A 20,651-nucleotide genomic window follows, 5' to 3' on the forward strand; every position below is an offset into this window, starting at 1 on the left:
TCAACTAATAGAAATGTGACTGAAACAAAGTCAAAGTAAATTTTCTGCATCCATATCACAGAAATTTTTGGAGTCAGGAGTAGACTGTATTTAATATTACCCTTAGTATTGTAACCTGGCCATTTTAGTCTTAATTTATTATTTTCATTTATTTGACACTGGACGTTTAGCAACCAACAATCAATCAATCATTTATTTGATATTGCATAAATATTGTCACCATAGTAATACTGTAAATTCAGAAATTATTGCGATGTTTTTATTATTGCGAAAAATGCGGCAGGGTTATAATCGCAATAATTTTAACTCGCACTTTGAAATTTTTTCATACGAGTTAAACACGATTTTTCTCAATATCGCAAAAATTAAAATCGCATTTTAGTCTAAAATGACAAAATCGCAATAATAAATGCACGCAATAATTTCTGAATTTACAGTATTATCATATTGTTGAGAGTGCATGACTATAGAAATGATGAAACCTTTAATCATCTTCCTGAAAATGAAATACATTCAATATAGGATTGTGTACCTAACAATACCAAGTATTTATGTGTTTAGTTTTGCAATTTGTTGTATAAGCACTAGTTATGAAATATAGATTTATATTATTTCAGACTACTCAGACAACATTCAATGTTACAGTGTTAGACATCAATGATAATGCTCCAAAATTCCAAAATCCATCATACATATTTACCAATGTCAAAGAAGAAGATCCACATAAAAGTTTTGGAACAGTGCATGTAAGTATTTATTGTTGAGCCTGCAACTTTTTTCGCAGAAAGCTTGACATAGGGATAGTGATCCTGCAGCGGCATTAACTAACTTCTTAAAAGCTTTATATTTGAGAAGCTAGAAGACCTGGATGCTTCATACTTTGTATATAGATGCCTTATGTTACGGAGTATCCACTGTCACATGTCCATTGTCCTTTACCTCATTTTCATGGTTCAGTGACTACTTGAAAAAAAAAAGATAAGATTTTTTGAAATGTTAATTTCTCTCTTATTATAAGTTAAAGGATAACTATATTTAGTATGTGCGTACCTTGCAAGGTCCTCATGCCCGTCAGACAGTTTTCACTTGACCTCAACCTCATTTCATGGATCAGTGAACAAGGTTAAGTTTTGGTGGTTAAGTCCATATCTCAGATACTATAAGCAATAGGTCTACTATATTTGGTGTATGGAAAGATTGTAAGGTGTACATGTCCAACTGGCAGGTGTCATCTGACCTTGACCTCATTTTCATGGTTCAATGGTCAAAGTTAGGTTTTGGAGTTTTGGTCTTTTTTTCTAGTACTATATGCAATAGGTCAACTATATTTGGTGTATGGAAATATTTTATGATGTACATGTCAGTCTCTCAGGTTTTATTTGACCTTGACCTCATTTTCACGGTTCATTGCTCAGTGTTAAGTTTTTGTCGAGCCTGCGACTATTGTCGCAGAAAGCTCGACATAGGGATAGTGATCCGGCGGCAGTGTTAGCTTACTTCTTAAAAGCTTTATATTTTAGAAGGTGAAAGACCTGGATGCTTCATACTTTGTATATAGATGCCTTATGTTACAAAGTTTCCGTCTGTCACATGTCCATTGTCCTTGACCTCATTTTTATGGTTCAGTGACTACTTGAAAAAAAGTTGTGATTTTTTGTAATGTTAATTTCTCTCTTATTATGAGTAATAGGATAACTATATTTTGTATGTGCGTACCTATCAAGGTCCTCATGCCTGTCAGACAGTTTTCACTTGACCTCGACCTCATTTCATGGATCAGTGAACAAGGTTAAGTTTTGGTGGTCAAGTCCATATCTCAGATACTATAAGCAATAGGTCTAGTATATTTGGTGTATGGAAGGATTGTAAGGTGTACATGTCCAACTGGCAGGTGTCATCTGACCTTGACCTCATTTTCATGGTTCAGTGGTAATAGTTAAGTTTTTGTGTTTTGGTCCGTTTTTCTTATACTTTATGCAATAGGTCTACTATATTTGGTGTATGGAATGATTGTAAGGTGTACATGTCCAACTGGCAGGTGTCATCTGACTTTGACCTCATTTTCATGGTTCAGTGGTCAAAGTTAAGTTTTTGAGTTTTGGTCTTTTTTCTTATACTATATGCAATAAGTCAACTATATTTGGTGTATGGAAATATTCTATGATGTACATGTCAGTCTCACAGGTTTTATTTGACCTTGACCTCATTTTCACGGTTCATTGCTCAGTGTTAAGTTTATGTGTTTCAGTCTGTTTTTCTTAAACTATAAGCAATAGGTCAGCTATGTTTGTTGTATGGAAGGATTGTAAGCTGTTCATGTCTGCCTGGCATGGTTCATCTGACCTTGACCTCATTTTCATGATTCATTGGTCAATGTTTAGTTTTCTTGGTTAAGTCTGTTTCTTAGAAACTATAAGCAAAAGGTCAACTATATTTAGTGTATTGAATGATTGTAAGGTGTACATGTATTTATCATTTGGTTTATATGACCTTGACTTCATTTTCTTGGATCATGTTAAGTTTATGTATTAGTTGTAGTAAAGCTTTCATTTAGGACTATCAACATAATATCAATGGTTAGTAAAGAAGGCGAGACATTTCAGCGTGTGCACTCTTGTTATGTTTTGGTCTGTTTTTCTTAAACTATAAGCAATAGGTCAACTATATTTGTTGTATGGAAGGATTGTAAGCTGTACATGTCTGCCTGGCATGGTTCATCTGACCTTGACCTTATTTTCATGGTTCATTGGTCAATGTTTAGTTTTCTTAGTTAAGTCTGTTTCTTAGAAACTTTAAGCAATGGGTCAACTATATTTAGTGTATTGAATGATTGTAAGGTGTACATGTATTTCTTGTTTGGTTTATATGACCTTGACCTCATTTTCTTGGATCATGTTAAGTTTATGTGATAGTTGTAGTAAAGCTTTATATTTAGGACTATCAACATAATATCAATGGTTAGTAAAGAAGGCGAGACATTTCAGCGTGTGCACTCTTGTTCAAAACTTAGTGTGTCTTCTGTATATTAATTAGTAGTTTTGTTGAGCTAATAAATTTGTATTTTTAAGTATAAACTAAAGTATGTATTGTTTCTTAAAAAATGATAGATGATTCTTCTGTTTTGAAACCAACTACTGCCTATAAGGTCTTTATTATAGATAGAAAATGATTTAACATTTTTTTATTTACATTTTTACTTAAGATGAGCATATTTATTTCTGATAAACGCCAAAGAAAGTAATATTATTTTCTAAAAATTAGTAAACTTAAATTGGCTATCAAAATACTGTTGGGTCAAAATTGCTCAGGTTGAAATTTCAGATATTATGATACCTCGGCTGTGAAGTAGTTCAGGTAATTAGTCACATCTTCTTGTATTGATAACTTCAGTGTTGATCACTGCTACAGTACACGGTTGAGCCTTGTTGGTCAAGTGATCAAGTGGTCTAGGTAGTTTGTCACATCTACCTGTACCTATTTCTTTAGTATGTCACTGCTGCAATAGGTGCTTGAGCCTTGCTCATGTTCATTGCTTAAGTAACAAACTGTATACATTACAAGAACATTATTTTTGCAATTTTTATGCATTGTCATATATCATGTAAATAAGTTCAGTTCAGTTTTCAATTGTGGCCTAAATAACTTGAAAAATGTTGAGCTTTAAATTGAAGGCTTGCTTGACCATATCTTAAATTTTTTACACAATTTCTTACATTATCAAATTCAGATTGAGTTTGATTTTGCAGATTTGCACAATCACCTTTCAAGAGTTATGGCACATTTTTATATGAAATATTGCTACTTTTAAGGTTTTTGAATGATACTTAAAAATGATTCAGGCAAGCTATAGACATATTTACACTTTTGGTATTTAGCTGAATTTTTTTCTCGGAATGACCCTAGATCTGTCTCTGAATAGCCTTCTGATGTGAAGCACCAATCACTTTTTTATTAAGATGTCAAACTTTTAAATTGTTTTGCAACATTTTGCGGGAACTTGTGTGATTTTAAGTAATGGCAGACAAATTTTCATACGAGTGAAAATAATTGTATTGAATCATTAAACAATATTAAAGACAATTGAAGACAGATAAAAGTATTGTTTTAGAATATCATATTCATTCTTGACTGTTAAAACACCAAGTTTATATCTTCAATAATTTCTTACTATTTTTGAGCGTCAATTTTTTTTTTATTCCAGGCTACAGATATTGATGGTAAAGGTAACAATAGTAAGATAACTTACAGTATAGAACTACCATGGTAAGTTAATTTCATTATATTTTATTTTTTTACTTGGATTCAGTTTGTCATATTTAGCTGAATCTTTAGAATACAGTATTATCATTTTTTGCAAACAGTAAAATAGGCCATCTGAAATAGATTTACTGGTTCTTGGATCAGCATTAACAGTCATGAAATAGGTCACAAAATAGGCAAACATTGCTTTTTTGTCATAAGATTGTCTGTAAGCTTTATAGTTACAAGGCTGGCATGTGACGACTATATATTGATAAGATAAGATAAGATAAGATAAGATAAGATAAGATATTTTATTGGTATAAAATCCAAACAAATGAATTGCTACTAAAAAAACCACAAATAAACAATAAAGAATACAAATATTTAACATTTACAATAAATATCAAACTATTAGACAAATGCCTCGCTTTAAATGAGCATAAAAAATATTATATTTAGAAAAAATGCTGCTTAACTCTACTTTATTCATTCATATATTAGGTTATATTAAAGGAAAAGGGTATGCATGTAAAATCAACAGTTCATACACATTTGCTAATATTGTTTCTGTAATTATAAATTGTGATGTAAGGAATTATTGATGCCACCAGTCTTTTTGTCGAGCCTTCGACTTTAGTCGAAAATGGGAGACATAGCGATCCTACATTCCGTCGGCGGCGGCGTCCACAAATATTCACTCTGTGGTTAAGGTTTTTGAAATTTTAATAACTTTCTTAAACTATCCTGGATTTCTACCAAACTTGCACAGAAGCTTGTTTATGATCATAAGATAGTATCCAGAAGTAAATTTTGTAAAAATAAAATTCCATTTTTTCCGTATTTTACTTATAAATGGACTTAGTTTTTCTGCCAGGAAATTTTAATAACTTTCTTAAACTATCCTGGGTTTGTACCAAACAGAAGCTTGTTTATGATCATAAGATAGTATCTAGAAGTAAATTTTGTAAAGAAATAAATCCATTTTTTCCTTATTTTACTTTTAAATGGACTTAGATTTTCTGCCAGGAAACAACACATTCACTCTGTGGTTAAAGTTTTTAAAATTTTAATAACTTTCTTATACTATTTTGGATTTGTACCAAACTTGGACAGAAGCTTGTTTATGATCAAAAGCTAGTATCTAGAAGAAAATTTTGTAAAAAAAAAATCCATTTTTTCCGTATTTTACTTTTAAATGGACTTAGATTTTCTGCCAGGAAACAACATATTCACTCTGTGGTTAAAGTTTTTAAAATTTTAATAACTTTCTTATACTATTTTGGATTTGTACCAAACTTGGACAGAAGCTTGTTTAGGATCAAATGCTAGTATCTAGAAGGAAATTTTGTTTTTTTCCAGTTAACATTACATTCAGTCTGCAGTTAAAGTTTTTAAACATTTATTAGATTAACCGAAAAAGTAAGCGAGACACTGGGTTCCGCGGAACCCTTACGAATTTTTTTCCAAAAAGTATGAGAACCAGCTTACAAATAACCTTGTCGTATGAACAGTAATAATAGAATTGCTCACATATTTAATAAGACTTATTAAATAATATATGGTTAAAAAATTTTCATTGTTATAGGTATGTAACATGATTGTTTGACCTTCAAAATATGTAAACCACTAAATAGCAAAATAGTTTTTACACAGTCAATGAAGGAAAAAAAATCAAAGAACAAAATAACAGTAAAACTTCATTGATATAATATGTGTTTTTAACTCTTCATCATCAGGAAAGCCAATTTTTCAATTGGTAATGGAGGTAAAATTACAGTTATTGGGGCATTAGACAGAGAATCAATAGATGACACAGAAGGACACATAAAGTTTGTTGTCATAGCAACTGACCTTGGTCTGCCATCATTAACAGGAACAACAGAGGTCACTGTAGAGGTCACAGACATCAATGATAATTGTCCCTACATTAACACACAAGATCTAAGGTCTACATACTTGTTTAAAGAACTTGAAATTCCTTCAAACTTTCATCATATTCAGGTAACTGTTGGCAATTTTCTGATGAAGTTTAAAGTTTACCAGATTTCCTGTACTGCAATTACAGGCAGTGTCTTTCAATCAGTTTTCTATCCCATTTTAGTTACTGGTAGTAACTTCATGATTAAACTATTGATAAGGAATCACTTATATCTTTTTAACTATTGTTCTCTATAACAAACATTAGGATTTGTTTTAAATGATATCTATTTTATTCATACATTTTTTAAAAAATTTAATAATGGTCTGACAAAGCCATTTACAATTTCCTCTTCAGGTGGAAGACATGGACAAGACTGATGTGAATAGAAAAATGTCCTACTCATTTATTGGTAGTCATACTGGATTTACTATCGACCAAAATTCAGGCAATTTGTCTGCAACAGAAGCCTTAGCAATGGAACATACAATCAATGGTCAGATCAAACTGACAATTACTGTGTCAAACAATCCTACATGTTTAAAAAATATCAGAGCCACTCAGACTGTTGTTATTAATGTACAGGTATTTTTTAGCAGAATTAAATTCTATGTATTCTCATTTCATGCTAAACACATAGTTATTTATAGTAAAACCTTAATAAACCAAACCAATTTAAACTGATTACATGTACCAATTGTATGTTCATTTCAGATGCATTTAAATAGATATATAATGAGTGGCTTAGCCAGGTATCTGGTTTTCACAATGTTCAGTGTAGTGAGTGTAGATAAGAAACTGGTTACCTCTAGATATTTTGTAGACATGTGTCTAGTTTACTGTGTCTAGTTTACTGAGGGGCTTGTTATATACAGATAACTGGTTTACTCAAGGTTTACTTGGTGTTAATTACAGATAGGTATCTGGTTTGATTTTTGTTCGGAGTAGACCTGTTTCCACTTTATTTTAGTTTTGTTAGGAATAGGTATCCTGTCTATCTAGTATTTTCAGGTTAAGTTTATAGAAAATTATCTCAGAACTCAATGTAGACAGATATTTTGTTTACTCAGGGTTTGAATGGACAAGTGTTACGATCTTCATCTGATGTCGATAAATATGTGTTTTACTCAGTATGTTCCTGACAGCTATCTAGTTCACTCAAAGTTCATATAAAAAGTTGTCTGGTTAATTCAATGTTCACTGAAGAAGGATTTCTGGTTAAATTGTAGGCATGTTCCCAGTATGTCTAGTTTATTCTAGAAAATATAAAAAATAAGGAGATGTAGTGTGATTGCCAATGAGACTCCTTTCCACCACAAAGCACAGAAAACAACTTACACTGAGACAAAAGACACGAAGTACTGATCTAGGTTTGTTTCTAGGTAGATTTTTCATTAATGATGTACTGAACATATATGAAAAATTTGCCACTTGGATGTTAAGCAGACAATAATGAATCAAACTATTTAGTAATTAATGGTGGGTCTGTACTACACATGATTTCTCTGTGTTTGTTGGCTGGAATATGGTAAAGTATGGCTTCTTTATAGAATGGTATTTATTTTTCTCAGGATTCATTGTATAAACATAGGTTAGACAGGTATATTATTGTTCAAGGTAATCTATTAATAACAAAATATATGTTTAACTAAATAAATCAAAATTGTCACATTGAAGTTTCATGTACATAGGACAGACAAGGTTTTCCTGTGGAGGAAATAATGATAAAAATGTTATGCATGATTGTGAATTATAATTGCAAAGTGGAAAATTAAAATAGTTATGTAAAAGATGTATGAAAAAGTACTAAATCAGTATTTGATTTTTTAACCTGGACAGGAAAAATCTCTCATAGATATGTACTACTCAAATGTTAAAATTAGTATTGTTGTCATACTTATAATGTTAGATATGTTTGTTTTATAAGAACATTGAAAGTTAACAAGCTTTTAAATTACACTGAAGTTTAAGAATGTGTTGTTCGAAATATATTTTCAGTCTGCAGTCTTAAATAATTATATTTTTTGTACATTTTAGGACGTAAACAGATATCCTCCACAATTCACCCCAAAAAACTACAATCTGAATGTAAAGGAAAGTTTTACTGTTGGAAGTAAACTAGATGGAGTAAGGTAAACTATGCACCATATTTCTTCTTTTCCTCTGTTATATAGAATAGGAAAGATCACCAACACAGCAATAACTTCTAAATCATCATACTAAATTGATTTGATGATACATGTACTGTGTTTGAAAGATTTTGAGTGAAAAAAAAACATTGTAAATTTAGCTCCATCAAGACCGTTCATATTTTCAATATAACAATGCAAGAAAGATATTAGTATAATATCAATTTTGAGTTAATACTAGTTGATCTTTACAGTACATTTCTGTAAATTTTTTAATGAATGTAAATTTAATTCAATAAGTGATCAAGAATTGCATGAGATTATTTTAAGGGAACTGACTATATTTTTAATAGGATAAATGCCACAGATCGTGATACAAGTCCCAAGTACAACACCATATCCTACTGGATAGGGAATGGAGATCCTTTGGGTCATTTCTATATGGACAGTAAAACTGCAGAGATATATCTAGTCAAACCACTGGATTTTGAAAATCAGACAAAATTTGTTTTAACGGTATATTACATATTTGTTTTTAAGAGAAGTAAAGTCTTGATATTCTTTTAAACATTATATTTATACATGTAAGCTACAATATAATTTCAGATTTCATCATGTATTTTAGAAAAGACTGTGCAGTAAAAAGTGGAAAGTATGATTTTTATTTTTTTTTGCAGTTCCATCATTCCATATCATTTACTTATAAAATAGTTGCATATTTTATTTTTGCAATTTTGAGTCGAATTAATTTAGTGCATTCTTTTGAATCATGTAAACACCAAGTTTTTCTTCTGTAAATTAATGTACTGTAAGTGATATATGTTTCGAATTTCATCTACAGATACATGCTACTGATGGCCATCTGTTATATAATGGAACCTCTAGAAATACCACAGGACAAGTTACTGTCAATGTGCAGAATGTTAACGATAATACTCCAAAGTTCAATCATGGTAAGAAAAACAGATATTTTCATAGGCCAGTCTTATACATATAGCAAAGTGGGAAAACTAGAAATAACAAATATATTAAAAAAAATCCTTTTTGTTGTAAGTGATGAATAATATGGATGCTGGATCCCATACACCAACTTATCAATGACAATTTTTGTCTAATAATTCCCCTGACTGTACATGTTTTGTCTGCTCCTATCTGCTAAGAATTTTGCTAAGTTAATTTCTAATTTTACAGATGTATATGTATGTAAATTTGATGAAAACAGTCGGAACAGCAAAAATGGATGTACAGTAAAGGCTACGGACGGAGATAAGGATAAGTTCTCATATAGTCTGAATAACACAGTAAGTTAAGTAATTTATGGTATGGTATGGATTATAGTTATTATTATATGGTATGGTATGGATTATAGTTATTATTATGTGGTATGGTATGGATTATAGTTATTATTATATGGTATGGTATGGATTACAGTTATTATTATATGGTATGGTATGGATTATAGTTATTATTATACGGTATGGTATGGATTACAGTTATTATTATATGGTATGGTATGGATTATAGTTATTATTATACGGTATGGTATGGATTATAGTTATTATTATTCAACCTGAATAATACAGAATGTTACTGTTGTTTAAGATAAAATATGGATACACGATATCACAAAGACTTATTACATGTCATTTCAACTTTGAAATCCCCTTCTCAAGTTTTATTACTGAGTATTTAGAAATTAACTTGTAACTTATTGTGGTAATCAACTTGTATTTTACATTTATTTGCAGATGTTCATAATAAACCAGTTAACAGGAGAAATAACTGTGAGTGCTACCACAGGATTGGATTATGACAACGATGTACATAGTTATATGTTACAAGTCCTTGCTACAGACAATGGAAGTCCTAAGTTAACAGGGTAATGATCTTCATGAAAAGTTTTGTTAGAAAATCCTAAATTAACAATTATACTTCTTCCTGAGTTTTGTTAGGAAGTCTATAATTAACATAGTAATCTATAAATTAAAGTATAATACACTTATTAATTGAGTTTTATTAGGAAACTATAAATTAGATATGACATACTATTCTTATTGAGTTTGTAAGAAGCTTTAAATTTACAAGGTAATTCACCTGTTATTGAGCTTTGTTAGAAAGTCCTTACCACAAAAATACACTTTTTGAGTTATGAAATTTTATTTCCAAACAGTAGACCTAGGGTAAAAGCTGTATTCATTAGAGATGAATAACAAATTTAGAAAAGCTTTATACAGCATACTTGACATTCATAATCAAAATCTTCAAAAAGTTTCCAACCAGTAACTACAGCAGTGCAAGCAATATGTTTAAGAAAGATGGTCTAATAATTAACATTGATTTTTTTTTTTATGGTAGGACAGCAGTAGTTGAAGTTGATGTCCACAACAAAAATGACAACTCTCCTTCCTTTAGTAACAAAACCTACACATTTAAAGTAATGGAGGATGCCCCAGTGTTGACAATGGTGGGAATTATACAGGCTTCAGATAAAGATGGAGATGATCTTAAATACTCCATAGCTAGTAATACTCCAGGTATAGCATACTATGATGGTAATTGTACAGACTATATCATCTTTTATACTCCATAGCCAGTGCTATTTCTGGTATAGTAGAAAAACAAAGGATATAGGGTATCCATCCATGACACAAAATCAGTTCATGCACAGCAAAAAAACGCACAAAAAGCAAAGGAACAGCGCTTTTATTGCTGTTCTTCATCTCAAAGGAACAGTGACACAGAACAAAAAAAAAACTCTCACCTCACTGCAAGTTTAAGACGGCCCCTAGCACCGGCTTGAGCGGAATTCTTTGCAAAAATAATAATAGAAAATAGGGTATGATTGACATTTAACAGACTTCACATATAGTTGATGATACTCTTTAATATTCATTGATAATCTGATTATAAATACTGTAGATTCATTATTATTCGTGTGATAACCAATTTTCATTGATTTCTTGGGTATACAGAAACCACAAATTTAAATGTTCAACAAAGTATAAATTTTCTAAGGCTTGTATATAAACTTTAGCAAAACCATGCAATCAAATATCCACCAAAATACAATTTTTCTTCAATCCATGAAAATTGGTATCCACGAAAATAAATGAATCCACAATACTCTCATACACCCATTTACTGTTCACTTGCACCATTTTGATTGTTAACTCCAACAAATGATTAAGACATATCAGGATGGTAGGAGCTATTACTCATTCACCACTGTACTGTAAAGTACAGTTATACTGCCAGTGTACAGTTTAGTACAGTATAGTTCATTATAGAACATCATAGTACAGTATAGTACCACTGTACTACAGAGTACAGTCAGTGTTCTGATTGATTGATTAATTGATTGGTGTTTAACGCCACTGTCAACACTATTGTGCTATTTCGTGGCGGTCAGTTTTTATTGGTGGAGGAAACCGGAGTGACCAGAGAGAACCACCAACTTCGGTAGGAAAACTGACAATCCTAGTCAATTAAGATTGGAGTCGAGTGCACCTGCCCCGTGCGGGATTTGAACTCACAACCTCAGTGTTTACTGGCTAGTGATACAGTTATTGGACTACATAGACCACTTGGCCACCGAGACCCCCCTACAGTGTTCTGGGTTCCTCCTATGTGCTACAGGGAAATATCCCATTGGTGTCAGGTGATAAACAAGTGCTAGAATCATACATACCTGAAAATCCAAATAAAGTCTTGCAATTAACAGTATTATCAGACTGACCTTAGAATCAACTCTCTAGTAAACGATCCAAAAAAATATCACAAAATATACGTGCCATATAACTTAATATTACCAGTTATGATCTTAAGACTATATAAAGATATTTATATATATATATTTCTTTCTCTAACTCTTATCTGATTTATTACCTCACTGGTGGATTATTTTTTTATAATCAGTGTGTGGTTCATGTTAAAAATAAACTAATCTGACTTGAAAAATACTTTCTCTAATTCTTAAGCAATTTAACCCTTTCTATACCAATTTTAAAAAATGATTTAATTAATGTGTGGTTGCAGATGATCTCAGTTGATGATAGGCTAAGTTAAAAGGTCATAAACTTTATCAGCTGTCTCTGGGTGAATTGAAATGTGTCAACAGGTGTTAGAGAAATTGACAACTTTTACTACATGGAAATGGTTTGAACTTTAGAAATTGATGTTCAAGTTGTTTACTATTTCATGTGAATATTTATTTCATTGAATGCAATGTTTTTGATTAAAAGTGGTCTCTAGTTAATGCTGTCTTCCACTTGATCCAGCGATGCATAAATGAAGTTTTTGCGCATCTGTTTCATCAGTGTATGACGTAGAAATCAGGAATGTGGAAGGAACTTGTAGGGGATTTTCATTTATCAAAAATGAAAATTTATTTGATAATCATCAAAAAAACAGATTCTTACATAGTTACTCATGTATTATCGGATTTATCTAATCTCGATAGTTAAATGATTGAATTTGAAAGTCCTAGCTGAGGCTCTGACTTTAAAATTCAATAATTTAACTACCATATAGCGGGTTATTTTCGTGGGGTGTTTATTTTCGTTTATTTTGGCGGATAAATGAAAATCGCGAAAATAAATTCAGCGAAAATTTATGCATACGTTCGACACTTGATAATAGCTAAAGCGTTTTGTAAACGATATTTTTTTTTCTGGTAGGCAGGTCAATAATGTTATAGGATAGTTTTAACAACATTAATGCCAAAGAGCATTGTACATTCATGTATTTTATAAAATGGCTGTTAGGTGTGTATACCCCTATCAATACATGTCAAATAGATTTAGAGTGTAAGGTTCTCTATCAGGTAATTACCCTTATTAATTAGTGTCAAATTACATAAGAGGTGTAAGTCACTTTTATAACCTAATTAATAAGTACATCAAAGGTTCGGTCAATTTTGTAACTTATCAACCGTAAAATTTACAAGAAGTTTGTATACCTGTGACAAATATCTAAGTTACCGGTATTCTTTTGATTACCTGTATCAGAATATAATCAATAAATAAGACGTCATTCAGGTTAAAAAATTAATTAATCATAACAATAGACACTTGCTTCTCAATTGTTACAACTTTTTATCTGCAGTATCCGCTAAAATATTTAATTAGGACTTAAGAATCCACCAAAATAAAAACCGGAAATTTTTTTCGTATACTTTGTTGTCCTTAAATCGCGAAATTTTACACCCGCGTAAATAACCCGCTATACGGTATCTTGTTTGAATAAATCTAATGATCCACTGGTATGAATGAAAGAATCTATATGTATCAAAATGGATACAGTGGTTGAATCTATATAAATGAATAGCACATAAGTATACTGACAATTTAATTATTTTATTTCAGAGTTTTCCCTAGAATCTGACACTGGACTTTTAACCTTAAAATCGTCACTTATAGATAAGACCAAAATAACATTTACAGTACAGGCAAAAGATTCAAACAAAGTAAGTGTATAGAATATAAGGATCTGTTGTAACACTATTATTTATTCATTTCTCTGTTAATGTTATTTATATAAAGGTATAGGACTCTGAACTGCGATGTTACTCTGAACTGCAATGGTTATGCTGATGTGCAATGGTTTGATGCTGAAGTGTGTTTTTGATCACGCTGAAGTGCGATGGTGGCATTGTCACGCTATGTTGTTGTTTCCTACGCCGAAATGGGATGTTGGTAATGCTGAAGTGTGATGGACTACTTAATCTATATTTTTCATATTCACATGTCCATGTAGAAGTCAATTTGTTTGTCAGAAGTAGCTTTTTAGTTATTTTTTTTTAAGTAAAACAGTTTAATTTGAAATAGTCAAGGTATATAGTCTTTGCCTTTCTCGTTCTTACTGTAATGTTGCAGTGTACTTAGAAAATAGCTTAGACCAAACCAAAAAGCAGTCATTCATAGAATCGTTCAGAAATTGACCACTATAGAACCTACATACAAAGGTTATTTTCCTTTAAAACCAGTTCTAATTACAATGACTGAAAAACGTGGAAGTTGTTTGAAATGCTTATACTACTTGATTAGTCAGAACGAAACAAAATAAGCAAAACATCTATATGGCTGCTGTGAATAATAACAAGAAAAGAGATAGATCATCCAGTAGATGATTTTTACTGCAACTGGAGAAAATGTTGAATGTTTGGTATTTATATTCTAACTAATAAAAAATTTAAACTCTCATAATAATCGGACATCTGTAGATTTAAAACTAGTACGTGTCTTATAGACATCGCACATCAGCGAAAGAACCATCGCACATCAGTGAAGACCATCTCATTCAGGGTGACCATTGCACTTCAAAGTCCCCATTGCACATCAGAGTCCTACATATATACATGTGTTTATCTTACAATTTGAAAACAAATTTAATCCGTAACTCACTGATTTAAACAAACATGTAAATTTCTGAACATGACCAAATAGATAAATCCTAGTATGTAATATTTGTAAAATAAAATTGTCCTTCTAATTAATTTGTATGGTAACATTTGAAATCTTTAAAGAGTTATCTTAGGGAAAAAAACATTTTCAACAATCAATCCTCTGTCCTGCTCCAAATAATTTGTTTTTAAAAAACATACAGTAACTGAACTACAGTGACAGTTATTAAAATAGTTGGCAACAACCACTAGCCTTTTGTATAGTATGAAGATTTACTGCAAAAAATATTGTTTTTATGCCCCACCTACGATAGTAGAAGGGCATAATGTTTTTCGGTCTTTGCGTCCGTTCGTCCGTCTGTCCCTCTTCAGGTTAAAGTTTTTGGTCGCTTCAGGTTAAAGTTTTTGGTCAAGGTAGTTTTTGATGAAGTTGAACTCCAATCAACTTGAAACTTAGTACACATGTTCCCTATGATATGATCTTTCTAATTTTAATGTCAAATTAGAGTTTTGACCCCAATTTCACGGTCCACTGAACATAGAAAATGATAGGGCGAGTGGGGCATCCGTGTACTATGGACACATTCTTGTTCTATATACAACAGACAGGATTAAAGTAAACAGTCAATGTTTACTTTGACTATAATGTTAAACATGTTTCACTTTATACAACAGACAGTTACAGCTAGCATTCAATGAAAAATATTTCTACAATAATCCAATTAAATTTATGCTTTTACCTATCATATCCAACCTCTTTTACTACATACAACAGACAGTCACAACTACAATAGCAGAAAATTTTGAAAACTGAATATTGTGTTATTTTAGTCTAGTTATGTTCAGGCCTTAGATTGGTACTTTTAAAATACTTCACTGTGTTCATTATTAACATTTCATAGCATTGTACAATGCATTTAAAGGAACCAGGAAATGTTAGTTATAACATTTCTACTGCGAAAAAAGAAAAATTTAACACACTCAAAAATATACTTTTTTGTCACCATCCATCCACCTTTATTTAATTCTTTATCCTGTTTGCCTTATACATTAGACAGGCACAGCTACAGTAATAGTCAATGTAATAGATGTCAACAATCACCCACCCATGTTTAAACAAAAGGTTTATTACAGAGATGTAGCTGAGAATGATGATAATTTCACTGTAACTACAGTCCAGGTATGTAGCATGGTTCCATATCTCAAACAATCCTCTTGGTATTTCAACTGTATTTAACTGCTGGTATTCTGTATAGGAAACTTTAATCTGCAACATTTGTGTCACATTGACCTTTATTTCATGCTTTAATAAATAATTTTTAAATTTAGGAACTTTATTTAAACTTTCCTTCATATATAACTTCAACATTCCTGTTTTATTTAAAGTGCACTTCTTGAACATTTGGATCACCATGATCTACATTTTATGCTTTCACAGTTTAGTAAAACTCAGCATTTTGGTCGATATCTAACAGATATGACTTTTACTTGTAGGCTACAGACAAAGATAACAGTCCAGGAAACAAAAATATATCATACAGTATTGGAAGCCCTTGGTAAATAAGTTTTTCATATTATAACAATTCCAGTAAATTTATAGATTAAGTGTTGATTTTTAACGCCACTTTCAGCTCTATTGGCTATATCGTGTAGGCTAGTTTTTATTGGTGAAGGAAGCTTGAGTGCCTGGGGAGAGTACCTCTGACCTTTGGTAGTAAAACTGGCAATCCTAGTCAATTAAGATTGGAGTCGAGCACACCTGCCAAATGTGATAGCTGATTTAGAATGAGGAGGGTGTGAACATGCATATCTTTTAATAAAGTTAAGAGCCACTTTATAACCACTGCAGCTTAATATACTCAGGCAACTTCATAAATCTCACTAGTTGATTTTTGTTCACTGTTTTCTACATAATTCAGGCTGTAAGTTTTCTCGTTTGAATTGTTTTACATTTATCATGTCAGGGCCTTTTGTAGCTTGCTATGCAATATGGTTTTTACTCATTGTTGAAGGCCATATGATTGTTTGTTTGGAAGTAGTGAGTCTTCCATGTATATTGCTTGATTTTTGGGGTTCACATGAGATTATTAAAATTATCCACATTTTAGCAAATCAAATCCCAAAAAGTAGTGAAAAGTCCCCATTTCACACAATGATTTATGTGAAAATTCAGTTGTTTGCAAACATTTAAAAGTTTCAGAGTATATCATATGACCTTCTGCACTTTAAAACAGCACTGATAAGCTCAGTTCATTCACTAAAATGGCAACATGTCCAAAATCATGACCGAGTGATTATTTACTACAGATCATGATTTTGTTCCTCTATATGAGGCCCATTATGTACTGACCAATTTGTATTCTGCTTATCAGATCATTTTCATGTGTTGGATGAATACCTTTATTCAAAGTTAATTGTTTTGTTTCAGGAATACAAACTTTACTGTTGATTCTAAAACTGGTAAAGTTAAAGTAAAAGGTCACCTTGACAGAGAGCTAGTAGATGACAGTGGTCTGATTACATTTGTTGTCATGGCAACAGATCAAGGAAATCCACCATTGACAGGAGCAGCAGAGGTCACTGTAAAAGTTACAGACAAAAATGACAATTGTCCATATTATATAGACAAAGAGGTTACCTACTTGTTCAAGGAATATGACCAACCAGTGTTTCATAACTTTATGGTAGGTTTAACAAATATGTTCCCAATTCATTTTAAAAATAGTAAAATTGTTTATATCTATCATGTCTCAATGTCTTTGCAACTATTTGGCATATATTAGAAACTTTCAGGCTTCTTTTTAGAGCTAGCAAACAGATTAAAGCTAGCTTTTTCAGAAAACACTCCAAACAACTCTGAGATATTGCTTCTTTCAGCTATTTATTACATGTACATATTTTAAAAGAAATAGATGTATATCACCATATACATAAACAAATAAGAGGATGTGCTATGCATGCCATTGAGTCAACTCTTCACCAAAAACCAAATGCCATTTCACTTAAAACCACATATTTTATTCTTGTTCGCTTGAATATCTTTTTTCCTAAATTTGTATTACATTTATTTTCAAAATATTATTGTTTTCCTTTTCCTAAGTTGTTAACTGTTTTGTTACTTTTGAAAGTTAGCCTATTTTTGATATACCAATATGCTATTTGCCATTTCTCGCAATTGACCCTGTAATTAGAGATCTATTTTTTAGTTGTCTCCCTAATAGGGAGGGACATAAGTTTTTATTGACAATGGAGAGCCAGGGGAGAGAGCAAATTTATCTGGGGGTAATGTGTGTAACCTTTAAGTTATTCGAAGACTGTGGGATTTTTTTTATAGCCCTACTATTTTCATCTTAATTTTCTTTGTGTATATTAAAATTTATACTTCTAACAAGTAATTTGTACTTTACTGTAACACAGCTAGGATACATGATAGAATAAGAAAAGTAAATATTAAGGTTTGTGTGTGCGTACAACTGGTTTAAGCTCAACTCATTTTGTAGTAGTACCAAATAAAGCTATCTTGACCTTGTTGTTTGTCTTTGTTTGTATGTCTATTATTTTGTCAGAGAAGTCATCTGTTTGGGATTTGTTAAGTCAGTTTTTTGTCAGAGAAGTCATCTGTTTGGGATTTATTAAGTCAGTTTTTTGTCAGAGAAGTCATCTGTTTGGGATTTGTTAAGTCAGTTTTTTGCCAGAGAAGTCATCTGTTTGGGATTTGTTAAGTCAGTTTTTAGCTTATGCCATCACTTGGCGTCCGTCGTCGTCCGTTGTCTGTCGTCGTCGACTGTTGTCGTCTGTCGTCGTAAACTATTTCAAAAATCTTCTCCTCTGAAACTACTGGGCCAAATACCTTCAAACTTTACCTAAATGTTCCTTAGGGTATCTAGTTTATAAATTGTATCCGAAGTTTTGATCCATCGACAAACATGGCCGCCATGGCTAAAAATGGAACATAGGGGTCAAATGCAGTTTTTGGCTTATATCTCAAAAACTAAAGCTTTTAGAGCAAATCTGTTGTTCAATTGGTCAAGATCTATCAGCTCTGAAATTTTCAGACGAATCGAACAACCCATTGTTGGGTTGCTGCCACCGAATTGGTAGTTTTAACAAAATTTTGCAGTTTTTTGTTATTATTTTGAATATTATTAAAGATATATATAAACTGTAAGCAGCAATAATGTTCAGCAAAGTAAGGTCTACAAAAAAGTTAATATGACCATAATTGTCAATTGACCCCTTAAGGAGTTATTGCCCTTTAAAGACAATTTTACACAATTTGTTCATCAAGTTTGCTAACATTTAAAAATCTTCTCCTCTGAAACTACTGGGCCAATTACCTTCAAACTTTAACTAAATGTTCCTTAGGGTATCTTGTTTATAAAGTGTATCCGAAGTTTGTATCCATTGACAAACATGGCCGCCATGGCTAAAAATAGAACATAAGGGTCAAATGCAGTTTTTGGCGTATATCTCAAAAACTAAATCTTTTAGAGCAAATGTGACAGGGGTAAAATTGTTTAATTGGTCAAGATCTATCGGCCCTGAAATTTTCAGACGAATCGAACAACCCATTGTTGGGTTGCTGCCACCGAATTGGTAGTTTTAACAAAATTTTGCAGTTTTTTGTTATTATTTTGAATATTATTATAGATATATATAAACTGTAAGCAGCAATAATGTTCAGCAAAGTAAGATCTACAAAAAAGTTAATATGACCATAATTGTCAATTGACCCCTTAAGGAGTTATTGCCCTTTAAAGACAATTTTACACAATTTGTTCATCAAGTTTGCTAACATTTAAAAATCTTCTCCTCTGAAACTACTGGGCCAATTACCTTCAAACTTTAACTAAATGTTCCTTAGGGTATCTTGTTTATAAATTGTATCCGAAGTTTGTATCCATCGACAAAGATGGCCGCCATGGCTAAAAATAGAACATAAGGGTCAAATGCAGTTTTTGGCTTATATCTCAAAAAACTAAATCTTTTAGAGCAAATGTGACAGGGGTAAAATTGTTTAATTGGTCAAGATCTATCGGCCCTGAAATTTTCAGACGAATCGAACAACCCATTGTTGGGTTGCTGCCACCGAATTGGTAGTTTTAACAAAATTTTGCAGTTTTTTGTTATTATTTTGAATATTATAATAGATATATATAAACTGTAAGCAGCAATAATGTTCAGCAAAGTAAGATCTACAAAAAAGTTAATACGACCATAATTGTCAATTGACCCCTTAAGGAGTTATTGCCCTTTAAAGACAATTTTACACAATTTGTTCATCAAGTTTGCTAACATTTAAAAATCTTCTCCTCTGAAACTACTGGGCCAATTACCTTCAAACTTTAACTAAATGTTCCTTAGGGTGTCTTGTTTATAAATTGTATCCGAAGTTTGTATCCATCGACAAACATGGCCGCCATGGCTAAAAATGGAACATAAGGGTCAAATGCAGTTTTTGGCTTATATCTCAAAAACTAAATCTTTTAGAGCAAATGTGACATGGGGAAAAATTGTTTAATTGGTCAAGATCTATCGGCCCTGAAATTATCAGACGAATCGAACAACCCATTGTTGGGTTGCTGCCACCGAATTGGTAGTTTTAACAAAATTTTGCAGTTTTTTGTTATTATTTTGAATATTATTATAGATATATATAAACTGTAAGCAGCAATAATGTTCAGCAAAGTAAGATCTACAAAAAGGTTAATATGACCAAAATTGTCAATTGACCCCTTAAGGAGTTATTGCCCTTTAAAGACAATTTTACACAATTTGTTCATCAAGTTTGCTAACATTTAAAAATCTTCTCCTCTGAAATACAGGTGAGCGATTCAGGCTCTTGAGAGCCTCTTGTTTGTCAGAGAAGTCATCTGTTTGGGATTTGTTAAGTCAGTTTTTTGTCAGAGAAGTCATCTGTTGGGGAATTGTTAAGTCAGTTTTTTGTCAGAGAAGTCATCTG

General features: G+C 31.7%; 1 protein-coding gene across 1 annotated transcript; it reads left to right on the forward strand.

Moving 5' to 3' along the window:
* The first annotated feature begins 3,830 nt into the window (after positions 1–3,830).
* LOC127709596 (protocadherin-like wing polarity protein stan) lies at positions 3,831–17,832 on the forward strand. The gene is made up of 11 exons (XM_052215198.1): positions 3,831–3,839; positions 4,202–4,263; positions 5,979–6,243; positions 6,518–6,745; positions 10,038–10,168; positions 10,645–10,841; positions 13,653–13,753; positions 15,744–15,869; positions 16,184–16,245; positions 17,118–17,373; positions 17,818–17,832. Exons 1-11 carry the CDS (start codon positions 3,831–3,833, stop codon positions 17,830–17,832), a joined length of 1,452 nt encoding a protein of 483 aa, XP_052071158.1.
* Positions 17,833–20,651: the final 2,819 nt, after the last annotated feature.

Source organism: Mytilus californianus, unplaced genomic scaffold, assembly GCF_021869535.1.
Source record: "Mytilus californianus isolate M0D057914Y unplaced genomic scaffold, xbMytCali1.0.p SCAF_7, whole genome shotgun sequence".
In the NCBI taxonomy this organism is placed as follows: Eukaryota; Metazoa; Mollusca; class Bivalvia; order Mytilida; family Mytilidae; genus Mytilus; species Mytilus californianus.

Coding starts and splice junctions, on each gene's coding strand:
- LOC127709596 (XM_052215198.1), top strand. Junction 6,746..10,037: donor CTGTTGTTATTAATGTACAG/GTATTTTTTAGC, acceptor ATTTATTTGCAG/ATGTTCATAATAAACCAGTT. Junction 10,169..10,644: donor GGAAGTCCTAAGTTAACAGG/GTAATGATCTTC, acceptor TTTTTATGGTAG/GACAGCAGTAGTTGAAGTTG.